The sequence below is a fragment of the Ailuropoda melanoleuca genome, chromosome 2 (genome assembly GCF_002007445.2).
Source record: "Ailuropoda melanoleuca isolate Jingjing chromosome 2, ASM200744v2, whole genome shotgun sequence".
Lineage (NCBI taxonomy): Eukaryota > Metazoa > Chordata > Mammalia > Carnivora > Ursidae > Ailuropoda > Ailuropoda melanoleuca.
The window spans coordinates 46,621,237-46,638,643 of record NC_048219.1 but is presented as its reverse complement, the minus strand read 5'-3'; the positions used below and the strand labels follow the sequence as shown (position 1 = coordinate 46,638,643).

Below are 17,407 nucleotides of genomic sequence, written 5' to 3'. Positions count from 1 at the left end.
AGAAGAGGAAGAAGGGCAGCAGCAGTCTGAAGATACACATCATCCCTAGTTGTAATACAGTATTATGGGAACAAAAATATTATACCTTGTAAACTGCCAAGTGTAAAGCTGTAAATCCATTTCTTGTTAGTCGAGATGGACGAAGCCCTTTTAACATAAGGGTTCTAATATGCGACTTGTTGCCTTAAAGAGAAAAGTGAAAAAAGGTTAAACTGTTGTGGGGGTAGACCAAGTGACTTTAAAATCTCTCTTTGACCTAATGATAAATTCACACTGATGTATGAAAATGTCAGACATGTGGCACCTGGGTGGCTCAGGTGGTTAAGGGTCCTCTGACTCTTGGTTTTGGCTCAGGTCATGATCTCAGGGTCTTGGGATCTCCGGCCTTGGGCTCTGTGCTTAGCACGGAGTTTGCTAATCCCTCCTCCACCAATTCTCTGGCACACTTGCTTTCTCTCTCTCAATCTCTCTCTCAAATAAATAAATAAATAAATAAATAAATAAATCTTTCTTAAAAAAATGTCAGACTGCTCTTCTGCAGGCCATTTGTAAAGTTTCCATTAATTGACAGCCTTCCTTAGTAGTGAACATTTATATTATAGAATTTTGTAGCAGTGCTGTTTATTTTAATGCATTTATGTTACATTTTTTCTGTAGTACTCTCATCATCAGTTGGTTTTAAAACATAAAAACATGGAAATTCATTTTAATAAACAGTGAAAAACCTTAGATAAAAATCTAGTTGTACCGGATTAGCAGTAGAGCTTATTTAGATCAGAGTAATCTGGACGAAATAACTAAGGGTGGGAAAGCATGTTTAAATTTTGGAGGAAGATCTGTTAAGTAGAGTCTGTTTGGTTTGTTCTGGGAGGAATGCTTAAGGAATATGATTAGAGTTGATATTTCTGCATTAGTGTTTTTTATTTAAAACCTGAGTTCAAGGAAAACTAGTTTGTATTAACAAAGTAAATATTAATCATTCATTAATTTAATAAATTTGTTAAGAATCTACTATATGCCAGTACGTGGGATACATTAATGAACAAAACCAAACAAAATACAAGCCAAATTAAACTCTAAATCTTCACTTTGATCAATCTTCACTATGAGATTTTTATCTTTGGCATTTATCTTACCTTACACATATTTTACTGAAGATTGTAAAGCAATTGCATGATGATATTTTAGGGAATGCTTTAAGTGCTTCTGAATTTAACTTAATCTCTGACTGGTATGGCCAATACTGAAAAGAATTTTTTTTTTTTTTAAATTTCCAAGCAAATTAAGTGACTTAGTTCAGGGTAGGAACACCATGAAACTCAAATTCAGAGCGAAATCAAATGGAACATCTGCCTAGTAGTTACTGCTTCAGCTGAAGGTTATCAGGGTTGTAGGGACAAAGCAAAAAAGAAAATTGAGCATAAATAGAATTCTCTTGTAGACTATTAAGCAGCTCAAATCATTGACTGTATACACATATAACTAGTTTGTAAAGTATAGTTTCAAGCACTCACCTCCACAAATGCAGCATAGATGAAGTAGAGACAGCCCATTTTCTGTGCGGTAATTTAAGTTGACTTTACTGAAGGCATCATCAGAGCTGAAAAAAAAATTTTTCATATGATCAAAAATTTCACCTTTTAGTTTATTATTTTTCACTTGAAAAATTATGAAAGGAAATCCTGTTACTATAAATTCAGAAGTATATCTTCTCTAGGATTTTGTTGTATCTAGAAAATGAATTTTGAATATGCATCCATACAAAGAATACTTAACGTCGAGAGAAAATAATATGAAAGTTTGAGAGACCAAGTTTAAATTAAGGACTGTTATGCAGTTTAGTGTTCTATGTATGATTTCCTTTTCAAGGAAACTTTATAAATTAAAATTTATGTATAATAGAAATAGAAAACAGACATTTGAAAGTAAGCTCATTCACATTCAAAATTTCACATCATATTTATGGAGAAAGTCAAGAAATTCCCTCCAAAAAAGAAAAAAAAGAAGGAGCATTTGATAAGAGATTGGAGAGAGGAATATAATCTGGATGTTTTACAAATTCTGCCTGAAGCAAAGTTTCCTTGTACTCTGACGGGGTCAGATTTCACAGATAAAGAAGTTCTAAACTCTGATCAGGTACTATGACACAATCCCTGGAGAGGAGTAGTGTTAGTGATTCAATTAATAAAATCCTTGCCTTTGTCTGAACAAAGACCATTGCCCCAGGAGGGCCCTAGAGAGCCAAAGGTAGCCTTGGAAAAGGAATGTAAAGCTAAAATTCTTGACCTCTTGAAGTCCTTGGTACTCCCAGGGCATTTTTCAGTGGAAATGAGATCAGATCCTTGGCTTCCCAGGTCAATTTCAAGCTGTTTCCTGCCTATTTAAATCTCCAGCAACTTTAGTGAGATAGCATAGTCTTCAGTGAGTGAACCTTCCACATCATTTGTAAAGTACTTACACTTGAATTGTATTATAAATTAAGGACATTATCATCAAGGCACCCAGTTAAGTGCTTCAAAAGCTATTGGAATATTTAAAATAGAAAAGAAAAGATGCTATTTCCAGGGTGCTGCTAAAAAGAGAAAACCTCTAAATCTAGAGACATTGAAGGATCTCAGTGAAAACTTTAATTGGCAATGGCAAGCCCAGCGGTTTGTTTTCATAGAATATTCTAGAACTACCCCATCCTCATAACCTTCTTGCTTTGCATGTTCAACTTCTCAGATGCAAAGTCCACAGACATGCTTATTCATATTGAGAAATATACCTCAACTTGCTTTGGAATGCTATATGTAGAAGTATAATAAAGTCAGAGTCATCTTTACAAATGTTAATAATGTAATAGAGCAAGAAGACAGGATTTTGAGAAAAATAGCTAAGAGTTTAGCTCACTCCTATCTGCACTTTCCCCCAGTTCAATGAATGTTGCCAAAAAAATATTTCTGATGAAAGTACTACTGTTTTAAATGTCTATCTAAAATGAACCTAATTGTAAATGGTATACCTATTTTATGGTACATGCAGACTTCACAAAATAACATGGTTTTTGGAAATGTGTGGCCTTTGCCTGAGCCAGGCTTCTAAACTCTTAAAGCCAATTGTATTATAGATGTCTTGCAGAAATTAAACTTAATAGGTAGTACTAAACAAAGTGCACTCAGCAGCCCAGACTTACAAGGGCATTCACAGAGGTCTTCTCTGTGGTTATGATTTCAAATAGTACAGGTTTTCTGAAGAGCTGAATTCTGCTTTTAAAGCTAGGTGGATGGGATTTTTCTCTTAAAGGTTGTAGGAAATCAGTGTCCATAAATAAAAAGGGAAAGAAAACTGTGATGAGCCATTGAAGATGTTGATTGACAATGATTTAGAAACTCTGAGCTGCATTGGCTTTTCTTTCCTAGTCCTTCCATTATCCAGGAATGAAAACACACAATAAGATCAAAAGACAGAAAACAAAGTATAGGGTGGGGAAGGAAAGGGAAGCCTTCTGTTAAATGTAAAGAAATATATAACCTTCAGCCTAAAAGAAGAACAGGGAAGGAAGTACCTTTTGAGCTAACTATAATGAACTTAATGGCAAACGCTGAAAGAAGAAAAGACTCCTCTGTAGCAATAAACCCTTGAGAAAATTAGTTTTTCAATGTGTATCTCTAATGTTATACAGCAATACCTATCATGTTTTGATGTTTTGATGTTTTAAAAGTGGAAAATCATTTCAGCAGTGTAGGTAATCCTTAAAAGCTTGGTCTTTGTATTTACACCAGGATTGAAATCCTATCCTGCTGTCTTTTAAGTAGTTTATTCCCCCCCTCCAATTTGGACAAGTTATTAAAACTCTTCAAGCTGTAATTTCTTCAGTTATGAAATGATTAAAACAATACATAGAGATTCTTCAGTTATGAAATGATTAAAACAATACATAGAGATTGTATTGTTGTGAAGAATACATGAGGTTAGGGCTTACTGTAGTACCTAGCACATACGTTACCAATAAATGGTTATTTTATTGTTATGACTATTCCTAACAAGTTACTGAATGTACAACTTCCCCTGGATAGTCTAAACCTTGGGAGAATTTTAGCACAGTTTTCAAATCAAGTTTGACCTTCTTCAATCTCTCACATTTGACAACCTGTAAAATTTCCTGATTTTGACAATTTTATAGATATAAGTATTTTATGCTCATCGTGACTCTCATTCAGGCTCCTAGAAAAAGTCTGACCTTGTCTTCACATGCTTTTAAAAAGACTACCAAGTTGGCTGTTGTGACACCTGGCACCTGTCAGTGATTCAGAGCAACTACTAGAATCCCAATTTTGTAATGTAAGTCCAGGGGCATCATGTCAATAGGAAGGCTATTTTCAGTACTGGAGATGGTTAAAATAACAAAGGAGGAAAAAAGAGGAGATCTTAAAAATCCAAAGGGGGAGAAAAAGTTGCACTGAAAGGTTTTCTGAGACGATAGATTCAATTGCTTTCTTATTCCATGATCTAACTTTGATGATGCATTCAATCAGTCTGGCACAACACCTACTAAACACCAACTGTGTGCTCCACCTCTGTTCTTAATAATCACCTTACCATGTTCTCTCAAACTGCTCACTATGTCCTGGATCCTTTAAGTGCATCAGTCCTGGAAAAATGCATGCTGGATAGAACTCTGCAACTGACCTCAGCATTAGTCCTGATCTCTACTGCCCCAATCATCTTTGCAAAGAAAGTAAACACTGAATAAACAGAAAATATAAGATGCTAAAATTTATTCTTTATTTAAAATAAGAATAACCCAAATGAATAACTGTTGTTTACATAAGTAAAATTGAAAGCATGAATTATGTTAGTGACTTTTTGTTCAAAAATCAACTCTTAACTCACTGAATCTTAACATAGTCTTGACTATTCATACGTGACTCTGCATACAGTCCTAAAGAGGTCCTTGCTCAAAACTAAGCTATTGCCTGTTGTTTTTGTTCTTCTCTTGAATTATACCCTCCTTGAACTGATGCAACTTCTATTAACGCCAACAAAATGAATCAACTGAGAATAGGCTCCCACAATATTTGGCAGTCAAGTGCAATTTTAATAGTACAATTTTTATCTTAACTTTAATAACTGGAATGTAATTTTTTTAATGAGAGTTACTTTGGGGCTATATTTGAATCCTAATTCTCACTTCCGATTAACTTCTAGTCAAATGTTTCTGTTTTGAAACATGTAATTAAAATATTCAAGATTTTAATGCAATTATTCCTAGGAGAGATATTTCATATTCTCTACTTTTGCCTCTTCTAAAGGAACTGTGTATGTCAAATTCACTGTCAATTGAACATCACTTATGTATTCTAATACCCTAAGCTCAATTAATTTTTTAATTTTCCCTTACATTTTTCATCACCTGCCATGCCATACTATAACTTAACATATCCTAATGAGTTCATAGTGCTTGCTGAGGTATGGATCAAGTTCCTAATTAAAATGAAGTCTCTATTATGAATATATTTCTAACAGTAAATCCTGTCCTTAATCATTAAAAATGGTAGTTCTGTACCCAAAGGTTACTTTCGTTCTTGTAGCATAATGAACTCTTTTCTTAGCCTTTACCTTTTATACAGAAAAGTATGCAGTTTTGTGATCCAATTAAACTTCTTTCTCATGACCTCATCCTTTCAAGAAAATATCTGCCATGACCACAATTGGAAACTAATTAAAATGTGACATTTGAACACTTGGCCAAAAATAACATACTACCGTCCAAAATATTCTGATAGGTAGATGCATTTTTAAATTAACTCATTTGCTGAAATTTAGGGAAAGACCAAGAAGGTAGAAAGAAGAAAAGGATTTGTTTTAGATGATCTAGTTTTCCAAATTGATAATTTAGGTTTCAAATGGCTGATTGTAAATTCTTTTTTTTTTTAATTTAACATCAGGTTAGTTAACATATAGTGTATTATTAATTACAGGAGTAGAATTCTGTGATTCATCAGTTGCCTATAACACTCAGGTCTCATTACATCAAGCGCCCTTCTTAATGCCCATCACCCAATTACCCCAGTCCCCCACCCACGTCCCTACCAGCAATCCTCAGTTTGTTCTCTATAGTTAAGAGTCTCTTATTGTTTGTCTCCCTGTCTTAATCTTATTTTATTCTCCTTCCCTTCCCCTATGTTCATCTGTTTTGTTTCTTAAATTCCACATATGAATGAAATCATTTGGTATTTGTTTCTCTCTGGCATTTCGCTTAGCATAATATATTTTAGTTCCCCATGTCATTGCAAATGGCAAGATTTCATTCTTTTTTATGGCTGAGTAATATATCCATTCATCAGTTGATGGACACCTGGGCTCTTTCCATATTTTGGATATTGTGAATAGTGTTGTTATAAACATTGGGCTGCATCTGCCCCTTCAAATTACTATTTTTGTATCCTTCGGATAAATACCTAGTAATGCAATTGCTGGGTAGCTCTATTTTTAACTTTTTGAGGAACCTCCATACTGTTTTCCAGAGTGGCTGCACCAGTTGCATTCCCACAGTGTCGGAGTGTTCCCCTTTCTCCACATCCTCACCAACATCTGTTGTTTCCTAAGTTGTTAATTTTAGCCATTTTGACTGGTGTGAGGTGGTATCCCATAGTGGTTTTGATTTGTATTTCCTGATGATAAGTGTTGTTGAGCATTTTTTTTTCATGTGTCTGTTAGCCATTTGTATATATTCTTTGGAGAAATGTCTGTTCATGTCTTCTGCTCATTTCCTGAGTTGATTTTTTTATTTTTTGGGTGTTGAGTTTGGTAAGTTCTTTATAGATTTTGGTTACTAGTTCTTTATTTGATATGCCATTTTCAAATATCTTGTCCCATTCTGTTTGGCTGCCTTATAGTTTTGATGACTGTTTCCTTTGCTGTGCAGAAGCTTTTCCCCTGCTTAAGTCCCAATAGCTCATTTTTGGTTTTGTTTCCCTTGTCTCCAGAGATGTGTGTAGCAAGAAGTTGCTGTGGCCAAGATCAAAGAGGTTGCTGCCTGTGTTCTCCTCTAGGATTTTGATGGATTCCTGCCTTACATTTAAGTCTTTCATCCACCCTGAATTTATTTTTGTGGATGGTGTAAGAAAGTGGTCCAGTTTCATTCTTCTGTATGTGGCTGTCCAGTTTTCCCAACACCATTTGTTGAAGACACTGTCTTTTCCCCACTGGATATTCTTTCCTGCTTTGTCAAAGATTAGTTGACCAGAGTTGAGAGCCAATTTCTGGTTCTCTATTCTGTTTCATTGACCAATGTGTCTGTTTTTGTGCTGTCTTGATGATTGCAGCTGTATAATACAGCTTGAAGTCCAGAATTGTGATGCCTCCAGCTTTGGTTTTCTTCTTCAACATTACTTTGGTTATTTGCAGTCTTTTCTGGTTCCATACAAATTTTAGAATTCTTTGTTCTAGCTCTGTGAAAAATGCTGGTGTTATTTTGATAGGGATTGCACTGAATATGTAGATTGCTTTGGGTGGTATAGACATTTTAAGAATATTTGTTCTTCCAATCCATGAGCATGGAGTGTTTTCCCATTTCTTTGTGTCTTCCTCAATTTCTCTCATAAGTGTTCTATAGTTTTCAGTGTACAGATCTTTTATGTCTTTGGTTAGGATTAATCCTAGGTATCTTATGGTTTTTGGTGCAATAGTAAAATGGGATCGATTCTTTGATTTCTCCTTCTGCTGCTTCATTGTTGGTGTATAGAAATGCAAAGGATTTCTATGTGTTGATTTTATATCCTGTGACTTTGCTGAATTCCTGTATCATTTTAGCAATTTTTTGTTGGAGTCTTTAGGGTTTTCCCGATAGAGTATCATGTCTGTGAAAAGTGAAAATATGAGTTCTACTTTGCTGATTTGGATGACTTTTATTTCTTTTTTGTTCTCTGATTGCTGAAGTGAGGACTTCTAGTACTATGTTGAACAACAGTGGTGAGAATGGACACCCTTGTTGTTTTCCTGACTTTAAGGGAAAAGCTCTCAATTTTTCCCCATTGAGGATAATATTAGCTATGGGTCCTTCATGTATGGTCTTTAGGATATTGAGGTATGCTCCCTCTATCCCTACTTTGTTGAGGGTTTTTATCAAGAAAGGATGCTGTATTTTGTCAAATGCTTTTTCTGCATCTATTGAGAGGATTATATGGTTCTTATCCTTTCTTTTATTAATGTGGTGTATCACATTGATTGATTTGCGTATATTGAACCACCCTTGCAGCTCAGGATTAAATCCTACTTGTTCGAGGGGCGCCTGGGTGGCACAGCGGTTAAGTGTCTGCCTTTGGCTCAGGGCGTGATCCCGGCGTTATGGGATCGAGCCCCACATCAGGCTCTTCCGCTATGAGCCTGCTTCTTCCTCTCCCACTCCCCCTGCTTGTGTCTCCTCTCTCGCTGGCTGTCTCTATCTCTGTCGAATAAATAAATAAAATCTTTAAAAAAAATCCTACTTGTTCGTGGTGAATAATCCTTTTAATATACTGTTGGATCCAATTAGCTAGTATCTTGTTGAGAATTTTTGCATCCATGTTCATCAGGGATATTGGTCTGTAATTCTGCTTGTTAGTGGGGTCTTTGCCTAGTTTTGGAATCAAGGTAATGCTGGCCTCATAGAATGAGTTTGGAAGTTTTCCTTCCATTTTTATTTTTTGGAACAGTTTCAGAAGAATAAGTATTAATTCTTCTTTAAATATCTAGTAGAATTCTCCTGGGAAGCCATCCGGCACTGGACTCTTGTTGAGAGATCTTCGACTACTGATTCAATCTATTTGCTTTTTATAGGTCTGTTCAGACTTTCTATTTCTTCTTGTTTCCATTTTGGTAGTTTATATGTTTCTAGGAATTTATCCATTTCTTCCAGAGTGCCTAAATTGTATGCATATAATTGCTCATAATATGTTCTTATAATTGTATTTCTTCGGTATTGGGTGTGATCTCTCCTCTTTCATTCATGATTTTATTTATTTGGTTCCTTTGTCTTTTCTTTTTGATAAGTCTGGCTAGGGGTTTATCAGTCTTTTTTTTTTTTAAATTTTATTTATTTATTCGACAGAGATAGAGACAGCCAGTGAGAGAGGGAACACAAGCAGGGGGAGTGGGAGAGGAAGAAGCAGGCTCATAGCAGAAGAGCCTGATGTGGGGCTCGATCCCGTAACGCCGGGATCATGCCCTGAGCCGAAGGCAGACGCTTAACCGCTGTGCCACCCAGGCGCCCCTAGGGGTTTATCAGTCTTAATTCTTTAATGAACCAGATCCTAGTTTCACTGATCCATTCTACTGTTTGTTTTTTATATCATTGATTTCTGCTCTGATCTTTATTGTTTCCCCTCTCTTGCTAGATATAGGCTTCCCCATTTGCTGTTCTTTTTCCAGCACTTTAGGTGTAAGGTTAGGTTGTGTATTTCAGACTTTTCTTGCTTCTTGAGCAAGGCCTGTATTGCTATATACTTCCCTCTTAACACCACCTTTTCTGTATCCCAAAGATTTTGAACTGTTGTGTTTTCATTTTCATTTGCTTCCATGTATTTTTTTAAAATTTATTCTTTAATTTCCTGGTTGACCCATTCATTCTTTTTTCTTTTTTTAAACATTTTATTTATTTATTTGAGAGAAAGAGTGGTAGACAAGAGAGTGAGAGAACATAAGCAGGGGGAGTGGCAGACAGAGAGGGAGAAGTTTTAAGCTCCCCACTGAGCAGGGATCCCCATGCAGGGCTGGATCCCAGTACCCTGAGATCATGACCTGAGCCAAAGGCAGACATTTAACTGACTGAGCCACCCAGGCATCCCCCGTTCATTCTTTAGTAGGATGCTCTTTAATCCCCATGCATTTGTGGCCTTTCCAAATTTTTTCTTGTGGTTGACTTCATTTCATAGCACTGTAGTCTGAAAATATGCATGGTATGCTCTCAATCTTTTTAACACCTGGTTGAGTCCTGATTTGTGACCCAGCACATGATCCATACTGGAGAATGTTCCATGTTCACTCAAAAAGAATGTGTATTCTGCTGCTTAAATATTCTGAATATATCTGTTAAGTCCGCCTGGTCTAGTGCACCATTCAAAGCCTTTGTTTCCTTGTTAATCTTCTACTTAGATGATCTGTCCATTGCTATGAGTGGGTCGTTAAAGTTCTCTACTACTATTGTATTGTCATCAATGAGTTTCTTTAGGTTTGTTATTAATTGATTTATGTATATTTGGCTGCTCCCAAGTTAGGGGCATAAATATTTACAGTTGTTAGATCTTCTTCTGTTCCTTTCTAATCTTCGTTACTTTTGGTTTCTCTTTCTGCTCAAAGGGTCCCCTTTAATATTTCTTACAGAGCTGGTTTAGTGTTTACAAACTGCTTTAGTTTTTGTTTGTCTTGGAAACTTTTTATCTCTCCTTCTATTCTGAATGACAGCCTTGCTGGGTAAATTATTCTTGGCTGCATATTTTCCCCACTTTAGTAGTTGAGTATATCATGCCAATCCTTTCTAGCCTGCCAGGTCTCTGTGGATAGTGCTGCTCCTAGCTCATATGTCTACCCTTGTAGGTTAAGGATCTTTTCTCCCAAGCTGCTTTCAGGATTCTCTTTATCGTATATTTTGCCAGTTTTGCTATAATATGTTGTGGTGTTGATCTGTTTTTGTTGATCTTGAGGGGAGTTCACTGTGCCTCTTGAACTTGAATGCCTGTTTCCTTCCCCAAATTAGGGAAGTTCTCAGCTATAATTGGATCAAATAAACTTTCTGCCCCTTTTTCCCACTCTTCTTCTTCTGGGACTCCTATGATACAGATATTACTTTGTTTTATGGAATCACTGAGTTCCCTAAGTCTACCTTGGTGATCTAATAGTTTTCTTTCCCTCTTCTTTTCAGCTTCATTATTTTCCATAATTTTATCTTCTATCACTTGTCCTCTCCTCTGCTTCTTCAGTCCTCCTAGTGATTATATCCAGTCTGTTTTTCATCTCAGCTATAGCATTTTTCATTTCAGCATGACCAGTTTTTAGGTCTTACCTCTGCAGCAAGGGTTCTCTGGTGTCTTCTATGATTTTTTAAAGCCAGCTAGTAGTCTTATAACTGTTGATCTAAATTCTGGTTCAGATATATTGCTTATATCTGCTTTGAGCAAGTCCCTGGCTGTGGTATCTTCCTGACCTTTCTTTTGGGTAGAATTTTGTCATTTTGGCTAAGTTTCTATCTTTTGTGTGTTATGAAAGCTTCTTTGTTTCCTGTACCTCAGAGTAATGATATAGTAAAAAGAGGTCATAGTCTCTCTAGGGCCTGGCACTTTGGGAAGTGTTTCTGGTGTATGTTGCGTGCACTCTGCTATTGTGTTTTGGTTGATATTTCCCACTGGCTGTCCTTTGCAGATGTCTTCTTTGCTTGCAGTGGGGACTGTTTTGACCTTTATCTAAGATTTGTTTGTTGAAAAAAGCCAAGAAAAGAAAGAAAGGAAGAAAGGAAGAAAGAAAGAAAGAAAGAAAGAAAGAAAGAAAAGAAAGAAAAGAAAGAAAAAGAAAAAAAAGCCTCATTCTAAAATAAGAGACAATGAAAAGGAATGAAAAGAAACAGAAAATCAAAAAAACTATAAGCCAGATTCCAAAAAAAAAAAAAGAAGGGAAAAAAAAAGGAAAAAAAAAAAGAAGACGACTGATCAAAAAAAGAGATAGAGAAAGGAAATGAAAAAACAAACTAACAAACAAAAAAACTCTAAGTCTGATTCCAAAGGGGGAAAAATTAAAAAAAAAAAAAATACAGCCTAGTCTTATTTCCAGCAGAACTGAAGGGAATGCTGTGAGACACCGCATAATCAGTACACTTGGTGCATGTGGTATGCTGTCTGAGTTGCTATTCTCTGGGAGAGGCCCCACTGTGCTGACTCAGTTCTGCCCCAGTAAAAAACAAAACAAAGCAAAACAAAAAACTTGCCAAGAACGGGGGGAGGGGGGGTTGGNGAAATGAAAAAACAAACTAACAAACAAAAAAACTCTAAGTCTGATTCCAAAGGGGGAAAAATTAAAAAAAAAAAAAATACAGCCTAGTCTTATTTCCAGCAGAACTGAAGGGAATGCTGTGAGACACCGCATAATCAGTACACTTGGTGCATGTGGTATGCTGTCTGAGTTGCTATTCTCTGGGAGAGGCCCCACTGTGCTGACTCAGTTCTGCCCCGGGGGGGGTGGGGGGGTGGTTTGATGAAAGTAGCTTCCACCTCCACTAGGGGCCGATGTGTTGTTCTCTGCTGCCTGGCTGTGTTGGTAGTGGCGGTAAAATGGCAACATCCCACTCTCTCCTCAGGACAGGGGCTCTCACACCACCAGCTGTTAAGGAAGCCCTCATGGAAAGGCGAGGGCCATCAGCATGCCTGGTGTCCAGCTGTCCCGCATTTATGTCTGGCGCCGCTAGGATTCAAAACTCCAAATCTTAAAGTAGTGGCACCACTCTGGTCAGCTCCCTTCTCTGGGTGAGAGGCATTTCTCCAACCTAGACAGTGTGCAGATTCTATGCTTTGGCAACATGAAAAGCAGCAACTGGGTTATCCAGCCTCTGTGCACACTTTTGTTTGCTGCCAACGAAAGGCCTGCAGTGTGTTTTAGTCATTGGAGAAGATATAACCCTCTTCCAAATGTACTCCAGGAATCTCTCCTAGTGTGACCTCTTAGATCCCTCTTCCACTTTGTGCATGCTCCTGGGCCAGAGCTGTTCTTCTCTCCAGGAGCACATGCTACAGCAACTCTCCCACAAAAGTCGCACACTTCCAAAAGCTCAAAGTCTAAGCTATATTCACTGTTTGCAAAAAACCTGCACCACCCAGTTCCCCCAACTCCCCAGGCTGTGTTCTAAGAGGTGTTCTTCTTGTGCAGACCCAACACCACTCTCTCCTTTCTTCCTCTCTCCCTTTTCTCTCCCGTGGACAGGGTTCCCTCCCCTCAGCAGCATGGCAGCTTTCCTTTCCCCCAGTTCACTGCCACACACCTTGCACCTACCATGTTGTCTTCCTCCAACCCTAGAAATCCTTCTCCCAATCCTCAGATCAATTTCCTGGGTGTTACAAGTGATCTGACCTCAATACAACTGTATTCAAGGGAGAAGGAAAGCCCCTAGTCCTTCTACTCCCCCCCCGCCCCGCCCTGTAACTTCTTAAGTAGTTCTTTGTGGCTGTTTCTGATTCCTGTCCCACCAAACAACAGAAACAAAAAAATCATTAATAAGATCTGCTCCCAAGGTATATCCCAGGAAATACTCAGAAATGTATTTGTCCAATATCACACAGATTCAATAAGCAAACTAACAACTAACAACATGGAGTACATTCATTCATCATGCAATAAATAATTATTGAAATATGGTGGCAGATACAGCAAGAATAGCTAAGGGTGATAAAACTGAGACAATAATAATTTATTGTGAGGCTTAGATCTTGAAAGACTTTTATAAACATTATATGCTATAATAATTATTTTTAATGAAGCACTGATATTATTATATTGATTATTTTAGCAATTTTATTGTTTTGCCTTTCATTTGAGAAGGGAGATCAGAAGTAGAAAGGGAAGATGGAGGCAGTATGGGATGGGAGAGAAGAATAGAGAAAGGATAAAAGGAGGAAAGATAGAGCTAGTGAGGTAGCAAGCTAGAGGGAGAGAAACCGAGAGACAAAAAGGTTGAGATCAAGCTGCTTCATAAGGTTTTTAAAAGGTATTACTGTACAATTATTATTCATAACTAGTTTTACCTAGACAAGCAAAAAAAGAAATAAAGAGGTAGGCAGTCTTGGGGCAATGTGAATTATCTTTCTGTTGCTGTGGCGGCTTGTTTTTGTTTCATTGCTAATTATCATGATGCACTAACCAAACATGCCAAATAATACTTTCACACTATTTTAATTTTACAAGATGACATGTCCCCCTTCAATATTCTATTTCTCACCTTGATGCAGAATTTCACTATTTTAGATAAGGTCAGCCTGCCATGTTTCTGGAACTATTCATTTTACAATAGCTGAATTTCATAATTGGTTATAGCTTTGAAAAAGTAGATTTTTGGAAGATATTTCATTTGGAGGATAGGTATGGTGGACTGCAGCTGGGCCCAGAGGAACTTTTCAGGGAGAAAAAGAGCAGGAAGGGCATATATACTTCTCTCTTCTCTCCCCCTCTGTACATTTTTAGCATGCAAATATTATAACTGCTTGCCGATAAAACAGAGCATTCTTCTATTTTTGTTTATTTATTAAACTTAATCAATTTCAAAGTGGGATATTATCATTATGTACCATGGTATATCTACTCAATGCCAAAATAAGATTTAAAATGAGGAAAAAAATAGGGTTATTTTGATTTTTGCTGAAATATCACAGCATTGGAACAATCTAACTTCTCTGGAACCTCCTCAGTGATATCAAATTTTATATTGCAGATTAAGCAGATAAAAAGTAGCCCTGACAATTAAATTAGCAGAGTACAGTTCTAAAATTTCTAATGACTTAAAAACATATTGAAACAAAATAATTTAATTGAAAGGCTTTTAAAACTTACAGGTGGAGGGTCATCATGTAAGTGGTTTTCAGAGATCATGGGTGGGGTACACGTATCACCAGAGGTAGGGATGGGGGACTACAATATAGTCTTCCACTCCCTCCCTCCCCCAGGGGTAGTTCTAATATACAGGATAGAGCAAAATTGTGGAGAGGTACAGGGAAAATGAAAATATTTCAAAGATAATTCTGATCCATAATTTGCCATCCCCCAGGTTGAGAACAAAGATCATGAAGATTACACATTTTGAAATTAAGGACAAGTGGGCACAATCTCAGTACAATCATATAAGTTGCTTATCCTAGTTCAAGCCAATTTAATTTGATTAGCCTCATTTTCTTTAGGTATAAAATGGCAAGCGCAACGAATGCCTACCTCAGAGGTTGTTAACATAAACAATGATGATTAGTTTTTAACTAACATTTTTGAGCATTTACCATGTGCCAATCACTGTGCTAGAGCACCTTACATTTATACAGTTAGGATTGTATGAGCTAATGCATATTAAAATACCTAGCAGCATGCCCAGCATATGGCAGGCACTAAGTTGTTAGTTTGTTTTCCTTTCAAGTGCTATACAAATAGGTATTACAAATAAACATAAATATAAATAAAGCTAAACAAGACAAAGAAGCTGCCTTTAGTGAACACATACACTAGTGGTTAGACGGACCTCTAAATGCATGAAGACAATACCATGTAGTAAGTGCTGTTATATTGAAAAACAAAAGGATTAGAGAAAGCACAGAGGAGGAAATATAGACAATGGTATTCCAATGCACCACTTCTGTCTTTCCTTCTTCTGCCTTCTCTTTTTCTCCATCTCTTCCTATCTTCCATCTATTATCTCAACAAATGTCCAAAGTCATGAGTGAATGCAACTTTATTGTGGAAGATGAGAGAACACTCCATTTCCATTCCCCTTCTTTACCCTACCAAGCTTTCATCCCAAAGCTGCTATAAATTGGCATAAGAAACAGAATGGTTTAGTTCTCTTTATCTTTTTAAAATTTGTACTTATCTTCCTGTATACTATATTGTGGGTAAAAGCTATACCAGGAGATTGTGTATATGAGCTAACAGAAGCCTTGGTACACAATGGTGTAGAAAATCTCTTTTAACGAATGGATTTATTATGTACCTTGAAAGCCATAAAAAAACTTGTTAGCAAATAAAAACAACAAGAAACTCCCAAAACCTCCCAAATGTGTGTTTATACCAGTGATCCTCCGTGACTCTGGTGTTAAGTGCCTCTTTTCAGACATCTTTACCATTTTCCTCTTATCTACATGTTTAGAGAAAGCCTGATGTCATGAGGCATAACACAGTTGTTCATCACAGAAGTACTCCTTACATTATACAAGGCATGGATAAAGATGAGAAAGGAAAAGACTCTAATATTTATCTAACACCCAAAATGTCCTAAATACTCAAATATTGTTAAACAATATTATGTTTAATCTTCCCAAATGCCTTAAAATTTTGGTGTGTGAGTCAATGAGTAAGATAATTTATATTCTCAGCACTCCATTCTTTTCTTTCCTTGTCATCCATCATTTTATTCTAGAGAAAAAAAAATCCTCAGAACTTTGCCCTAGGCATGACTGACTTTCTTTCCCAATGATGCTATCTGTCTTGATGGAATCAGACAGAGTACTCTGTTTATGTTTGTTTGTTTGCTCCCTTGAATCTCTGTAGACCATACTAGTTGCCTGCTTCCTGTTTTCACGTTCCTCATCCCTTCACTGATAATCACCTCAGGCAGAGTTTTCAGTGCAACTTGAATATCTTTCTAGAAGTAGTTTTTAAACTTTAGCACAAGTATCATTTTTAGCATGCAAAAGTACTACATGAGAAGCTTGTTAAAAATTCAGGTTTCTAGAAGTCATCCCCAGAGATTCTGATTCATTTGATATGGACTGGAATCATGGAATCTAAAATTTCAGGAAGCTCTCTTGGTTACTCTTGGTTACTCTACCAAGGGTTCTTAGCCCTTGGAGAAACATGATTCTAGGCTGGGGGTAATCCTCTACTCAGCTTCATTATTATCACTAATGGGGCTAATGGGATATTTCTGTCACTTCCTTAATGGCTTCAGCACCAGGCTGCCAGTCTTCTTTTCCATAAAATGCCCTACCATTATTCTCAGAAAAATGACATCTCTTTTGATGAGCCTTCTAGTACTGTAGCCAAATCCTTTTTGATCACAATTTTTAAAAATTATATTTCAGATTTTGACATCATCTTGAATTGTTCTAGCATTTTACATTTTTACTTTTGAAAACATATTAAAACATATTAAAACATTTAATCCTAACTTTCTTGCTTTCTAACTTTTAATAAACTATTTGTTACTTCCCCTAGATAATAAAGTCTTCAGTCTTTCTAACTGTCCTTATTTATTTATCCAATAATGATAATAGAAGCCTCTAATTATTCCACGCCTACTGTGTGTTAGGCTCTCAACTCAGTATTTAATTGACATCATTTTGCAAATATCCTGCGAGGTTGTTATTATTAACCTCATTTTACAGATGCGAATGAGGCTCAAAGAGATTAAATAATATACCCAAGGATACATAGACTGTAAATAAAAGAAACTGGGTTTAAAACTATGTTTGTATCACTGTAAAACTGTTACACTGACTGACATAACTTTTTTACTCAACTTAGATAAAATGATCAAGACATTACTTTTTCTTAACTCCTCTAGACTTTCCATGGTACTCATCCATTCTTGCCTATATATCTTTACTTAATTATGCCTTTTATCTGGAATGCTTTTTAAAACTGATGAATAAATAAAGACACCCAAATCTTCTTGTCTTTTTTTTTTTTTTTTTTTTTTTTTAAACCCTTT

General features: G+C 36.5%; 1 protein-coding gene across 1 annotated transcript in view; it reads right to left on the bottom strand.

Annotated features, from left to right (window-relative positions):
• The window catches only part of LOC100478721 (serine/threonine-protein kinase TNNI3K), a 292,736-nt gene that overhangs the window by 272,506 nt on the left and 2,823 nt on the right, over positions 1–17,407 (bottom strand). Inside the window, exons 3-4 of the mRNA XM_019797164.2 lie at positions 1,515–1,600; positions 86–183 (exon numbers count right to left, since the gene is read on the bottom strand). Coding sequence (XP_019652723.1) covers positions 86–183; positions 1,515–1,600 — 184 coding nt within the window. The remainder of the gene's footprint in view (positions 1–85; positions 184–1,514; positions 1,601–17,407) is intronic.